Source organism: Conger conger, chromosome 16 (assembly GCF_963514075.1).
Source record: "Conger conger chromosome 16, fConCon1.1, whole genome shotgun sequence".
NCBI classification, from domain to species: domain Eukaryota; kingdom Metazoa; phylum Chordata; class Actinopteri; order Anguilliformes; family Congridae; genus Conger; species Conger conger.
The window spans coordinates 24,419,193-24,435,427 of record NC_083775.1 but is presented as its reverse complement, the minus strand read 5'-3'; the positions used below and the strand labels follow the sequence as shown (position 1 = coordinate 24,435,427).

The window sequence follows — 16,235 nt, the reverse complement described above, 5'->3', positions numbered from 1 at the left end:
AAGGAGCACGCAACCTGAGCAAAGGAGAGCGTAATATGGCCTGATCTGAAAGAGCTTACATATGGAGAAAGCCAAATGAAGCTTTCAATCCACAATGTCTGTCCCCAACTTTGAAATAGTGGAGGATATTTAATGGCATGGGCAGCCATTTTATGCCAGTCATTGGGTCCAATGATGCAGAGCGCATGGTCATATAACAGCCAATGAATATGAATCCATGTTATAAGGTGCACCCTGTCATGCAAACTGTTCCCTTGAGGTGTCCCCTTATTCCAAGATATTCCCACACACAGTTAAAAAACATCAAGAGTGGAAAGTACCTTTCATCCTTCAAAGAATTAGAGGCATTTATTCAGGAAGAATGGTCCAATATCTAACTACACACAGTTCAGAACTTGTATAACAGCATTCCAAGAAGGACTAAAGCTGTTCTGAAGGCAAATGGTGGCCCTACTTCTTATTAGTTACTTGATATTCATATATTGTTAAGTGTTTCCAACTCCTCTACGTAGAAAATAATAAATAACATCCCATTATAGACATCCCATTGCTTATTCTGCCCACAAATAACTTTAACTAAAGTACGTTTTTTTCCCCTCTCCTTTAGAGTTCTATATCATTAAGTACAGCCATATGGTCAAGCTTATTATGATTACTGAGTCTTTTATATAAGCCCAAGGGGAAATAATGACCTGATTGACATCAGAGTCCTAAAAATAACCTAAAAGGAAAGGCAGGTAAGCAGGATGTAAAAAAAAAAAAAAAGAGTGTACATTGCGCTGTGGTTCAGGTCTCATATTGCAACTGTAGGAGCTTAACAGTACTGTGGGGTCACATTACTGCTTAAACCTGTACTGGCGTAACGGGGTAACTAATGGTGCTGTTGTGTTCCTGGTGGCCATGCTGTCTTTAACCACACTGTTAGCGTGGACAGGGTCAGAGTGAGTTACTCAGGCCTCAGGTCAGATTTATATATTCATTATTTACCTTTATTTATACAGGGTAAGTTCACTGAGCACACATGCTCTTTTGCAGCAATGCCCTGTTAATGCCCCCCCAAGTAGTCTAATGTGCATGTCTGTATGGTGGGAGGAAACCAGAGTACCGGGAGGAAACCCAGACAGACACGACAAGAACTCTCAAGGACTGTGGGGTTTAATGATACACCAGGAAACCCCCACCATATAATGACCATGTAAATACAATTAAAAGGGTGCCTAAGGTATTTTTTGGTCTGTATGGTGGGAGGAAACTGGAATACCGGGAGGAAACCCACACAGATGCAGCGAGAACATGCAAACTCCACACAGAAAGGCCCAGGTCGAGATTCGAACCCAGGACCTTCTTGCTGTGAGGCGACAGTGCTATCCACTGTGCCACTGTGGAGACCAAGTCTAAAAATGGAACATTAATAGATCCAACTGTCTAACATACAACACAAGGCATATAAACATACAAACATTCATCCCATGTTATTGAGGAGATGTAGGCAGGTGTTTGGCCATGGGGTGGCCATTTTTCCATGTCAGAATCTGAGCAGTCCGTTATTTAACCAGTTAGCCATAAAAAGAACGTCAGGTTTCCATGGGAATGTGGATGTCCATCTGGGAGCTGCTGGATGGCTCATTCTCAACCAGTGCCGACCGCGGCTGGTCCCTCCAAAAGGTGACCGGCAATTGCCAGTCGCATTGCCCACAGATGGGAGGATTCAGCCAGGGCTCCATGTTACTTGCTATCTAGCCAGCCCTGCTGGTCGGCTGGGCACCCGTAAATAACAGTCAAGGGACGCATATGAAAGGTCTCCCTCCAACTCTGCTCTATGCCAGCTTAACTGCTGTCTGTCCCGTGTGAAGAAGCAGCTGGAAAACAATTGATGGTCAATTGGGGTTTTAATTGAGTATATTCAACCCCCCCCAAAAATGTCCATCACGTATGTATGAGTATTGGACTCTTATTGTCCCCCCCCCCCCAAATCGGTATATCATGTGGATTGATTTATCCACTCACCAGCGTCTATCTTCAGCGCTGCTCATTTAACATAAAGATCAGTGTATCTGTGCTGCATCTATGGCGAGTCAATGTCCGCAAGCAAGCATCGAATTTCACCCTTCTGGTGTTAGAGCTGTTATGTAGAGCAAATGGAGGTGAGACACTGCACTTTATCATTTCTACCACCAGTCACCTCCTTTTATCTCTCACCAATTATAGACATAGTGCAACTATTCAGAACACATTTCTCAATGCCACTGTGCTCAGCAGTCCGTCAAATGATTTCACTCCGCGATAAACCAGCCCTGGTCTGATAACAATAAAGCAGTGATACAAATTTTTATTTGAACACTAATTCACCCGAATGTATGTGTGGTATATACAAAATAAAAATCATGTGTGAACATGTTCATCCAGTACAAGGTGTGTCTGAATGCATGAGTTAACACAGGCGTGACACAGAATAAGCATGCCGTCCAAACGCAAGAGCAGACACCTCTAGGCTTTTGTGGTGTTTTGGTTGGGCCTTCTTGGTGCCTCAAGCCCTCACTTTTGGCCTCCAATTCATTTGGCCCTCATCAAGGAGTGCAGTACGTGTCAAGAGAAAGGAAGGCACCGATGCTAGCCTATCAAAATACAGACATCTTTCAATGGTCGCATGATGTTTACACCAGGAAGACTGTCATTATTCACCAAGGTGTCTTTACCCAGACCATTATCCAGGCCCTGTCCTAATAGGAGCACTATTTTTCTGGTTTTAAATCCAGCTACGACCAGCTTGAAATAGCAGCTACCAGCGGCTTCAAAGCCTAGCTTGAGCTGTTTTGTTCAGCAGGGTATTGCTCTCTCCTGCGTGTCTGCCTGCAGTTACCATCAGGATGCTGCTGCTCCTCGTCACATCTACAATCAGCCAAAATATACACATGTCACGCTTCTCCTCATCTCCCTCCACAGGCTACTGGTTGTTGCCCGAATAAAATGCAAATCTCTGCTCCTAGCCTGTGGTGCAGCAAGAAGAACATTATCCCATTATAAAACCTTGAAAGAATTCTCAAATATTCATCATGCGCAAAAAAGATCTTATGTGATGTAAAAGTATCAATAAATGTACAGCAATGATTCCAATACCGATGCAATCGCAATAATTATTGTAAAACAACGTTAACATGTTTGCAGTATTCTTTACGTCTCACATAAGGTTAATTTAATTTAAGACATTTAGCATTTGTATAGTACTTGTAGAGGACTCGTAGAGGACTCCCTCCTGATTTCCCCTGCCCCCCTTTCTGATATCCCTAACCCTCTTGTCTAACCCCCCCCCCAAAAAAAAACCAAACAAAAACAAATTACACTTATGATGACTATATGTTTAAAACAGCACTTATTTTCCTAGTTATGGATGTGATGCTTTGACTTGTGGAAGAACCTATGCACTTGTAAGTCGCTTTGGATTAAAAGCGTCTGCCAAATGACTAAAATGTAAATGTAAATGTAAAATGTACTAATACTGCTTGCAGAGAGTTTGTGCATTACATATTGACTACAACCAAACTGTGAGCTCAAATAGTTTGTGTTTGACTGAATCATACAAGAACGTACGGAATCCCCAGTGTTCCTAAATCGTTCTCAATTGACAGGTCCCGCTACCCTATCAAGTCATTCCGCGCACACCGTATCTATGACACTGTCGTGTTAGAGGGCAGGCCACACCTCGGCAGAATGCGAGGACGTGAGCGTGCCTTTATGACAAATGAAGTCACCTGACGGGGAAATGGTACAAGGTCACAGCGCTTGACGTCTTCAGATTCGTGAAAGGGATCGCAGGACATGCGCAGCTGGATCTACTGCGCTGGTCTGATCTGAGCATGCTCAATTAGACAGGATTATAAGGTTTACTGAAATCTTTGCCACCAACCTGCCAAGCCTGTTCCATGAGCTCTGCGCAATGCCACACCCACTGCACGTGGTGACCCCAAATCACACTCACTGCAGACCCATCCAGTAAGGCCTGTGCAGCGCCTACGTGTCTGTTCATTACAGTGCTGCTTTTGTAAGCTTTACAATGACACACTGTTTTGACTGTCATCAATTCTTGTATATACTGTGCACCTCTTATCGCCTCACTCATTGTACATGGTGTGTGTGAAGCCGATCTGCTAACGCCATCTGCTTAATAAATAGCCTACATGTAAATGTCATTGGAAGCAGTTTGACGAGGCTCGCCGAATGAGCAGCTTGGCGTCAACAAGCCAACGGGATTGATGCACCTGCTGGGGGGGTCTTTGGCTGTCCTCTCAGGGAGGACTGTGGGATCTGGAGTCCTTGTGAAGGTTTCTCTAGGACTGTGGGATTTAATGAGGAAATGTAGTTCTCAAGGAAATGATACACCAGGAAACCCCCAGCATATAATGACCATGTAAATACAATTAAAAGGGTGCCTGAGGTATTTTTTTGGGAAAAACATTTTTCTCTCAGCCCAGAACAATTGACTTAAGGGATTTTTGTTTTGATGCTGTATCAGCTAGATAAAACACACTCCATGTTTGTACTACTATATTCTAGTGTTAATCTGATCTCTTTATCTAAATTTTGGCCCATATATGTATGTTAGCCTTTTGACTCTAACGCAATAACAATGTAGAGCAACAATTTTATCGTATAGTCAAAGGACCCAACTAACACAACAACAGATTAGTCTTGTAAGAAGATCAGATGGCGGAAATCCTGACGTGATGATCATTCAAATTGAGATTGCAAGCATGCCTTTACAAAACACAGCAGGTGTTTTATCATGGGCAGTGTCAATATTTCACAACCATATGCCCTAATCTCAGGTATGTGTGGAAACCAGGCAGGTAAAGTCCAAATTCTTTCTATTTCTGTTATCTCAGTTTCTGAAAGGAATGTGAAAGTGTGTCATATTTACAATGGAGAGATTGCTCAGCTCTCCTTATCCGATATTCCTTAGGCCAACTGCACAAGAGGGCCCCAAGACAGTTCTCTCTGATAGAAGACTCAGAAAATACACATGCATCCAGATTTCACCTTCAGACTGTTAAAATGTCCAATCCTGCTCTAACGTGCCGCATGAGAGCAGAGATGAAATGTGTATGCAGAAGAAAAGCTTTACTTTGCTAATGAACATGAAAACAGTTCAGCAGGCTGACATTACATGTCATTTGGCTGACACTTTTATCCAAAGCGACATACAGTTGATTAGACTAAGCAAGAGACAATCCTCCTCTAGAGCAATGCAGGGTTAAGGGCCTTGTGACTACACCGGGGATCGAACCACCGACCTTGCGGGTCCCAGTCACGTACCTTAACCACTACGCTACAGACCATATGTTGTGCAAATTTTTTGTTAGGGTGGGGTAACTGCTCTGTTTTCCTAAACTGTAGTATACCCAATTCCCCCTCTAATTTGGAATGGGCAGTTAGCAATGTACAGCGCCGTTCACATGGAATTGTCTGCAGCCAATTCGGGAGAGGGTAGACATCCGGGTCAGCTATTGGAATGGATTGCTGACCTGTGGTTGAAATGCAAATTCATTACAAACTACAAATGGTAAATTCTTTCTACAGTATTACTCTGACTGGTACTGGACACAAACTGGACCTGTACAAATGATTTGAAAATCGGGGATCTGGCAACCCTATACACTGCAAGAGAGGCACAGTACAAAACTGAACAACTGACGAAAGCAAACATGTAACGGGGTTACAGGAGGGACAACCAATCTCTTCCATAGATGAATCACCAGCTTCACCTCAGAATATCAGTAACCTCTCACTGCATTTAGTGCTACTTATAAAGCATTCAGTGTGGCATGAAATTCCTGATGCATAATACATGTGTGACCTAAGAAACAGTATCCAGACACTGCTATTGTTCAAATGAGCTCTTTCTGAAAATATTTGATTCCAAACAGACCAAATAACCCAGCAAATGACCTCTTGGAACAAAACGTTTTCACAATAAAACAACGTTTTTGGAGGTGAAGCATGCAAACGCTGTTGATCTGTACACTGTAATTCAGTCCTGTCACTCAAAAGCGGTGGAGGAGACGGTGGAAGCAGGCAGGAGAATGGTACAAGATCATTTGAATCACTCATTTGCAAATTGCACACCAACATTTGCGTGAACGGGCATTAAATGGGATTAGGCACAAGGAAATGAATGCATCGCTTCCCCATACAAATGAATGGGTACACACAGTAAAATGTCCAGTGCTAATGACTCTTTAACAGTGTACATACAAGTCCAACTGGGACCACATCTACTCTGTAAGAGTTGAATTAACACCAAACGGTTTATTTGTATGAATTTTGCATGAAGACATATTGATATATTTATCATGTCAGCCCTTATCTGAGATGGCTGTATGCACAGTAGCTCTGTGTTAAGGTGTGACCCCGGGTATGCTGTGAGGTCAGGTGGAGGCTCTGTAACTCCTGATACTGTCCCAGTCTTCAGCACATGAAGAGCGTTCAGCTCCAGCAGTTTCTGTGCAGTTTTGCCCTGGCTTTTACTCATTTCCATCAGTCTGTGATGCCTTATCATATTTACAGACCGCTCTCATTCCTCCATAAATTAGTAGCACTAGGGAGAAGTAGTGTGCATCTCCAAAGCACATGCTGCCAGCCTAACCCTACAACCTCACAGCTCGGCTTGGAGGACTGATGTCCAGGGGACATGTCGGAGGACTGAGTGCTAGTGCTTCAGCCGGAAGGCTCTTAAAGATTCACTTCACTGTCTGTGGTCCCATCTCTCTCATGAATATTCCCAGGTATTATCTAGCACATCAAACAGGGCATGCACAATAATACCTGATCTCCATGTTTAACTCTTATCTCCAGAGGAGGAAAGGGTAGAGGAAAAGGAGGAGGAGGGCAGGGCATTCACCGCTGCATTGTAGTCTTACCCAGTTCCCTGGAGACCGGTGACACTGCCGCGTTCTCCCCTATTTTTGACACGGCGTCAAAGTAAATCTTTCCGGCAAGGTTCATGGCTGCACGTGGACAAAATTAACGAAATATGTACCATCACTATATGAAGGTTTTTACATTAAAATAGCATTTTAAGGGAGTGTAATCTGTTACATTGTAGTTTGTGCACAATAAATAGTGTAATTGTCAGTTTTACAGACATTTTTGGTGATCATTTTAACAAAATTTGTTTTTTTTCAATGCAAAATTCACAAATATATTCCAACAACAGGTGGAATATTAAATAATTGGTATAAGTAGTCTGCTTCTCAGCATTCCAGAACATAAAGCTATAATATTAACTCACCACCCACTGCCTTCTCGTAGTTCTTTCCCAGGGTGACCAGGTTCCGTAACCCGGGGTTGAACTGTTCCATAACATTCTGGGGTGGGGGGGATGAGGGAAGACAAAAAAACACATCAGCCATCAGATCTTCTGCCTCTCAGATCTAACTACCAAACCTGGCTGGTCAATCCAATATATGTTTCTCCCTGTTAATGACAGCTGTGCTCAATGGGCCTCATGCAAGAACCACTCGTGCAAAGATTGTTCTCAAGATTTATTCTTAAAATCACTTAAATCTTTTCAAGAGATTCAACAATTTTATTTTATTTAGAATTCTCCCTTGAGTAGGAACAACATTTACGTGACCTGACCTGTCGTACAAGTCATATAACGTATAAACAACAGCCTTGCAGTGCATGTCAGTGCAGCTCATCTGGCACACCAAACTCAGATCAAACTTTCAAACTAGGTGTTGCAGATCAAATATGAATGAAGATTCAGCAACTACATTGCTTATTTCTTGCCTTCATGTTTTCAGAAATGTATTCAGTGGACTGTTTATGAGAAAAAAGACAAAGTTTAGGTCCACCATATTCTTATGTTTTGTCAAAAACTAAGGAACTGCAGACTACCCAATCAGGTATCAGTCGTCCCTTGTTCCTGTTAATCCCATTGGCCATCTATAATACAGAATCCACCTACAGTACCATATATACTGTACATTATAAAATACATCTTAATGGCAGTGAGGTCACATTGTGTAGATGACGCCTTTTCACGTGCTGCACGTCGCCGTTCAAGAAAGTCATCGAAGACAAGATGAGCGTTTGGTTTTGCTGAGATTGGAAGAGTATCCATCCAATGTAGGCATGCAGGTAAGTTTTCAATGAGAATATCACAGACACCCGCCTCAATTAGTTAAAATTAAATCTAGCATATGTCTGTAGAAAAATTGATTTTTCTGAGTAACCAGTTTAAGTTTAGATTGCTGGCACTAACTGCTATTTGACGTTGGCCTACTTTTAAACTTGAAGCGCAAAAAAAATTATACAGATTTCAAAGTTATCATCAGAGAAAGCGTTTCATTTGGAATATTTGAATGAAACGAGTCGGGTTTATAAACGTTCAGTTGGTATATTCAAAGACCAGTTCCCCTGGGATTTTGGTTTGAATTGAAATGCAGTCCTACATGTCGGGAACCACGCTTCGGATTAGCTGGGTAAGCGCCATGCTCGTTACTCTGTCACCACTTCCTCGTTATGACCAGGAAGTTTTCCTGGTGCTCACGAACGCAAACCGCCTTAGGGCAGTATTCAGGTGCGTTCCCTCCAATTCCCCTCGCTTGTGGAAGAGGTCCGAACCGATCGTTCAGGCCCTAACGGGAGACATGGGAGGGTTGAAACCAAGCTTCGATGCTCTCGAATCCTTTGGGGCAACTGTGTTTTGGTTCACAGCCGAAGCAGTGATTTTGACTCCTGTGAATAGCATACGGTGCATCTCATGGACATATTTTTCAGTAGCTTGCTGAATAGAAGTCGCCCTGTTGGGCTTTGCCTTTAAAGTCACAGTGAAGTTTGTGAAGTTGTCTCCTTGGTGCTGTGATCCAGCGGTCCTGCCCATGCTTTGGGACCCCACCCTTATGGGTTACAGTAACAGAGGGTGATGCATGTCCACATGCATTTGTATGTTTTCCAGTGACCGTAAGAAGGATGGCAGCAAGCAGAATGGTGGACAAGAAGTGAAGAGGCCAGAACACGACCTTCAGTTTTGCGCAGGTATTGTCTTCCACAAAATGAAAAAGCATTAAATATAAATAAATAAAAAATGACAGACTGGCAGGTATGACCACTCACATGAAACCACAATGGTGGCCCCAATTTATCTTAATTTAATTTAGGGTCCATGCCTGTAGGCAAAAGTCACCACTTGATAAATTCTACTTGAAATTATGTCGTTTAGCTCATGCTACAGCTGTGTGTTACTTGGGAAAGTGGAAAGGCTGCAAAGCAGACCGCTTGCACTACTACTAGTGTATAGGGTTGCCAGATCCCCTGTTGGTCATGCCTGCCTCCTGTTCCAGCCAGTCCATCATTACAGCCAATGGGGATTGCACTTTGTGCAGTGCTGCATCTTAATTGGTTGCCCATTGCTTCCAGTAGAGTTGGGAGACTGCGCTTCTTCTGGTTTCTCCCTCCTTGGGTGACTATACAGCCAGTTTTCATTGACCCCTTGGTACTCCTGTCCCAAGCAATAATGCTACCTTCTGGTTATTGAAATATTTTACATATTAATTTTGTGTATAAACAAAAACTGAGAGAATGTCTGTGAAAAATGCTTGACATTAATCTGTAAAAAAACAAATTACTGAAGAGGTATTTTTCCAAATTGCTCAGGATAAATGAGAGAGACTCGTAGTACAAGCTTTCTGAGACTTGTTGTTGGTGTGTATTATTGTAAATGACAACAGGGCTTGTATGCATAACAGAGTATGAGTGCTGATCCAGGGTCAGTTTAGCCCTTTCTTCTTCATACTAGTAGATGGTGATAGAATATTGATGATGAAACCCGATCTACCACAGTGCTCATACTACTCTGAGATGCTGTATGAATATGTGCCAGGTGTTAAGATTCACTAAAGATCGTGTGACCTTATTTACCACATCGTAAGCAGTGCTTGGTGAACCCTTTACTGTAAAGCCAATCAATTTCAGCCGAGAGGGACTTTGATGAATTCTTACATGGAGTGGATGGAATTCTTCCTTTCCAGTTAAATTATCCATAGGATAATTAGATTACAAATACATAATTGACTGCTATATCCTCTGTATCCTATATCCTGTGAGGTGAAATATGTCTTTGTTGATCTATCTTGTGGTGTAGCTTAACTTATTCTGCATTGTAGTAGTAGTGTAATGCATTGGCCACTCTATAGGTTCAGAGGACATTTGTGACTGATTTAATGGGTTGTTTGGTTGTTTCACTCTTGGGCAAGATGCATTAAACCTGAGCTACTTCAGTAGTAAGTATTTACATGTAAGACAGTGAATGTGCCAAAAAAAGCTATGCAAATAACCACAGATTGGGGGTGTGCTAAGCAAATGAATCATGCTCCGTGACCACAAACTACGCTTACAGTGGGAGAAAAACAATGAAAAAATATTTTTTCAACTTTTTATTATTTTGAGAGTCAAGAGAAAGTTGCCTCCTGCAAGTAAAGTTTGATTTCCCCTTGAAAGCTTGGTGTGGAACTTACTGCTGATAATAATCAATACAACATTCTGTTTAGCCTCAAGAAAATGGAGGTGTTGAATTAAAGATGAATATATTTGTGTTTGTTTGACGCCCACACATGGCTATTTTCCCCTCTTATATTCCAAATCATGAACAGTGTTGGCTGGAGCTCAAGTCTCAGAGAAGGGAGAAAAAATCTCTCATTTACTTGTTACTTTCAGGTCATTTAATCTGAGTACATAAGGATGTCCAGCAAGACCTAAAATTAACTGCAGGTAATGGGCAAATGAAATGTGTGAAATGCATGTGAGATTTTATATATATATATATATATATATATATATATATGTGTGTGTGTGTGTGTGTGTGTGTGTGTGTGTGTGTGTAAAATAATTACTTTTCTGTTAAAAATGTTCAAATTTGGTTAGCACTTTAGGAATAGTTGGAGCAGTAGCCAAATGAATGAGGAGTTGAAAATCTATGGGAAAACTAAAGTGAAAAAAGTGATAGTGACCACAAAAAACCTGTATACACACACACACACACACACACACACACACACACACACACACACACAGAGGCACACATAAATATACAGTACATACAAGAAGGAAATGGGATGAGTATTGCATATCTTGTGCATTCTAAATGGTGGGAGTGCTGCCATTCAGGTGATTCTTTGTAGCTGGCTGGCACATTCACAGCAATCACATTAAAGTAACAAATGGCCTGTAAGTCTGATTTATTCAGGATGTGCATCTATGTAGAAGCCAGTTCATATATGAAGTATGTGTTGTACTTTTAATTATTTGGAAAGGTTATCAATAATGTAATTACCACATTACACTTAGAACTCAGTTTACTTTTTATTTGAAACATTTTATGGACATAGTTGAAGTGTATTAATAAAATATCTTCCAATAAAACGATCATAAACATCATTATAAGTTGGCACACGTCCCAAGTCCAAGATGTGTCGCCTAAGAGTCGCGATCCAGCAGCACGAAATAAAACGGCTAATTATAAAATATTTCACTTTCCATTGTGTGCGTTAGGCGTGCGTGTGACTACTTGAGACGGGAACACCGACTTGTATGACAAATTCGTGTATTTCTTGTCTCGCGTGCTGTTAAGTCTTACTGGGTGTGCCATGGGCTCAGTGAAAAACACCTGTCGACTAGCCATCGCCGGGGATACAGATTAGGCGTCGCGGTAATTCTTCACATGCGAGTACACTATCAAAGGACGTTAGGATCACAGTCGTATTAAAAAAGTGAGTGTATTTTCGTAAGAACTTGCAAGCGTTATTCAGGCTTTTCCACGAAGCTAGTAAACAGCCCACCTGTCCTGTCTCTCTAAATCCTAGTCAAACTGCTGGAAAACTTTTCATTTCCACATTTGACCAAAGTAGAACCTGACCGATAGTGTAAACATGAAATGGAAATGTGGAAATATCACATACTTTAAATCAGCCCCAAGCAATTAAACTTCAAATTGGGGGTAGGCTACAATGAGATAACATTACTCGCTTACCTTGTATGTACTTTCGGTGAGCTTGCTGACATCTTCTGGATCCCTGGACATGTTTGTATCCCTTTTAAAGTACGTATTTCAAACGAGGAACAATCCGATGGCTTTTTCTCCCAACTGAAATAAATAAAAACAACCACCCCCAGACCAGTTGTGTGGGAACATCCAAGTCTTCGCTGTCGGTGTAAATCCCTATAGGCTACATAATCGCCTACCCTGAAAGTGCGGTTGAGTTTGCCTCGTTTAGGATATTTACCTGCCCAATAAAGTGTTATTTCACGATGCGATTCGCAGCAAGAATGGGGCAAGCTCGCAGCCGTACGCCTACGGGCAATGCGGTTCGAGAGCTGAGCTGTCAAACGTGTGCGGCAGTGCGGAGGCAGGCAAAGGTAGGCTCCACCACCGACGTCACGCCTGCCCCGTTGCAGGCTCAAAGCTCTGAAAGGCGAGTTTACACCGGTCGGATGCCGGGGTCGGGGCGTTCCCCAGAGGCAGCCATAGTTACTCTCACCTGTCCCGAGCTTCCGGGATGCATAGTTACTCTACCTGCTGGCTGCTAACAATCAGTAAACATAATTTTGGTATTTGTGGGTGAATTCATGTATTACTATTATCACATCATTATAATGACCTGCCCTCCATAAATAGCCTATATCTCATGAACTTCACGAAGACCTTTAATATGATTAATGGCGTTCGTAAAACATTTTGGAAACATTACTGTGAAGCTTCATGACCGCTGTACCTTTACTTGTTTTTTTGTTCATAGATGCATTTTGACAAAGAAAATGCTATATATTTTCATGGGAAACCCCTGGCGTTTCCATGGAAATGCCACACCGCCACTCGTTCATTTGTTATATAGGCTACGTTGTGTTCGGCTGCGAATGGCAAAACACACACACACACACACACACACACACATATATACACACAAAACACAAAAACTTTGGACCCTGAAATGCAGATGCAATAGACCACAGAAAGTGAACTGTCACTTTTAGCCGTGCAGCTAATGTTATGTGTTCAACTTCATGACCACCAGTTTTTGTTTTATTAGTAGTTCTTTTTGGCACTTAAGCGCCACCTTACCTCAGTGTGGCTCACCAGACGTATTCATGGGGACTGTAGGTTCATATGGCAGTTCACATTGCAGTTCATATTGCAGTTCATATGGCGCCCTCATGTGGCTCTACAAGTACGTATTCTGAGTGCATTTACCGGAATTTCACAAGTATTTCATAGAGGGCCGTGCATGTTTCTCATATGTCTAGTTAACAATGTGAAAATAACTTGGGCTTGCTCTCTACCACTGACATCGGGACACATTTTTCATCACTGCCACCTAATTTGTCAGGATTTGAACAAGCTGTTTCAAAAAGTAAGGACTTCTGGGAACTATGGTATGGTGCATGGTATACGTAACTATGATGTTGTGTTTGAGTGCAGGCCATGGTACCCTAAGTGCATTTACATATGTAGCAGTTATTTATTACAGAAGTTCATATGATAAGGTTAGGCAAACTGCATTGATGATACCAGGTTATCAGTGACACTGACAAAGTCATTGCATAATCTACAAACGAAGTTGTATAACCCTGTGATGTTAACATGCCAAATTAATCACAAGGGGATTAAGTTTTGTTCCAAAACTAGTGCATAGTTTTGGAACATGGCACACAAGCCTAATTTTTAAGCAGAATAGTGCTCTCCCTTGATCACAACTGCAGGTGGTTCTACTGTGTAATATTCTTCATTGATTAATTGAACCAAGTCCAAAATGGGGGTGTCGTGGAAAAATAGCAAATCCAAGACTTTGTTTTCATTGTTTTGGAGCTCATACAGATTTTTTCTAATAAAGAAGAATCAAAATAGACTTATAAACTAGAATGCAATCTCTTCATTATTTTGCAAGCTGTGGCAGAAATTGACAATAAAAAACTATATTAGTTATGAGAGGAGCTAGTCCTTCGAACTGAATCGATCGTCGGCAGTTCCATTTCCCTACTCCAGGGGGCGATATATACCCAGGAATGTGCGTTGTCCTCAGAGGTTCAACAAAAGCCGTAATCGTGTTTTAATTATAACTGCTGAGGCTAAGATCAGGGGAGAACCCCTTTCACTGATCTTTGTAGAAGGATATTAGCAATACCGCATTCAGGAAAATGAGGCCTTTGGGGCATTGAGGGCTAGTGGAGCCTATTTGATGCTGCTGTCTTCATTGATGTGGCTGCCTATCCGTGATAAAGTGCGGAACAATGAGTGGAAACTGGGCCGCTTGTCAGAAAGGCTGACAGACGGAGGAGATCCGTGTGGAGCAGGGTGTGCCACTGGCGTGCAGTCACTCGGGCCCTGATAGCTCTGAACCCCCTACCCCCACCACCCCAGTAACTATGGTGTTGCAGCATGTTTTAATCTTTTATTAAGATTAGGTCTCATACCAGTCTCCTCACAATCTCTCCGATTTTTATTTGTCGTAATGAGCGCATTTTGGGGTGTGGATGCCTCGCTTGCACGCAATTGTCCATAGGTTTGTGTGTCTGTTCATTTTTACATCCGAGTGAATCTTTCTACACTTGTTTTCATGCATTTACATGCATGTGTGTTTGTACGTATGTGTGATTGTGTACATTTGTGCATGTTTGTGTGTGTGTGTATTGAATGAGGGGAGTCAATTCTTGTTTTGCTTCAGGAACTCAACTTCAAGGGAAAACTCACTTTATATATTTGAAAATATTATTTCAGTTTTAATGCATTCTTTTATTTTGCTTGCAGTTTTTGTGTTGCAAGTTATTGAAGTGATTTTTTGCTTTAAACCACCAACTTCTAAAAGCCCCTATACTGGTCATTATTAAGCCAGTATGTCATTTGAAAAAAGATATCAATATCAATTTGAAACTCCTGTAAGTAACTCCCTTGTTGGTTGGCATTTTATATAGCACCTTTATCCAAAGTGCTGTACAATTGATGCTTCTCACCCATTCACACTCACACACCAACGGCGATTGGCTGCCATGCAAGGCACCAACCAGCTCATCAGGAGCATTTGGGGGTTAGGTGTCTTGCTCATGGACACTTTGACACACCCATGGTGAGATTGAACTGACAACCGCCCAACTGCCAGACCACTGCTCTTACCGCCTGACCCAATGTCGCCCCTTGCAAGCCAGGCTCATTGGTGCACCGCTATCTGTCAGTTCAGGAGAGTACACTTCTGTAAAATGTGTGATGTCAGCTACTGCTCATCCCTCTGCAGTCTGCCAGTTAAGCCTACACAAGCACAGAGTCGGAGGAGCGCACTCCACTGGTAGCTCGTGTAGGCAGACGCTGAGTGCCTGACAGACCGGCGGGACTTGCCAGTGCACAATGCCACACGGATGTCACGGCAACAGACTGACTCCCTCACCGGGTGACACCGCAACAAATTATGCATTTAACAGGCTGCTGGCAGTCAGTATGCCCAGGAACAATGTCACTAGACAGGATGTGTCACCTAGCAACTCTCAGTTTCTGTTATTTACCAAAAGTTCCATCACTCAAACTCTCAGACCAGACAAGCCAGAAGGAGGGGAGAAGATGTCCTCTTGTTGGTGTTAAACCTTCTCTAATTGCCATGCCCTGGCATTAAGCAGTATGAATAGTCCTGATGCGGGTCAGGATAATTATCGCTGTCTTCTGTCTTATCATTGTTTTTGTGATTTCTTGAATTTATGAAGCCTTTTTGGGCTACTGTTTATTATTGTAAAGGCAGTTTTTTTATTTGTATTTTTTATTATTGCAGCAAACTGTGTTTGCATTCTCCGTTCATAATGCAACCCCTCCCCTCGGTTTTCCACTGATACAGATGAGGCAATCATGCACAAGAATCCAATTATGCTTCAGCCAATGGCAAGCGCATTTTCTGCTGATATGTTTACAAATGCACACGGATGTCCTGGCTCATTAACAAAGTGCACATGTCCCAATAATTTATATTCCTCACTGAATGATTTCACAGCTTGGCTTACAAATTCTGTTCTTTCAACATCGTATGTATTATGTCCAAACGTTTTTGTTCTCAGGATGTATGCAAAGAATTTGCCGAAAGGTAACCTCAGATTAACCGATAACACGGGGGTAATATTTAAACTTTCTTCAGTCTTCTGGATGACCCGGTCTTATCCCTTTGCAGAGGAATTACCTGGGACTGCAACACCTGCTGCAAAAATAA

General features: G+C 42.1%; 1 protein-coding gene across 4 annotated transcripts in view; it reads right to left on the bottom strand.

Annotated features, from left to right (window-relative positions):
* The window catches only part of baiap2l1b (BAR/IMD domain containing adaptor protein 2 like 1b), a 37,483-nt gene extending 24,347 nt beyond the window's left edge, over positions 1–13,136 (bottom strand). For 2 of the 4 annotated variants that reach the window (XM_061224422.1, XM_061224426.1), the window contains exons 1-3: positions 12,029–12,445; positions 7,286–7,361; positions 6,915–7,001 (exon numbers count right to left, since the gene is read on the bottom strand). In XM_061224422.1, the coding sequence (XP_061080406.1) occupies positions 6,915–7,001; positions 7,286–7,361; positions 12,029–12,079 (214 nt within the window). In that variant the 5' untranslated portion in view covers positions 12,080–12,445. Of the gene's footprint in view, positions 1–6,914; positions 7,002–7,285; positions 7,362–12,028; positions 12,446–13,117 lie in introns of those variants that run through there. The other 2 variants (XM_061224425.1, XM_061224424.1) reach the window with 2 other exon arrangements.
* Between the last annotated feature and the right edge of the window lie 3,099 nt (positions 13,137–16,235).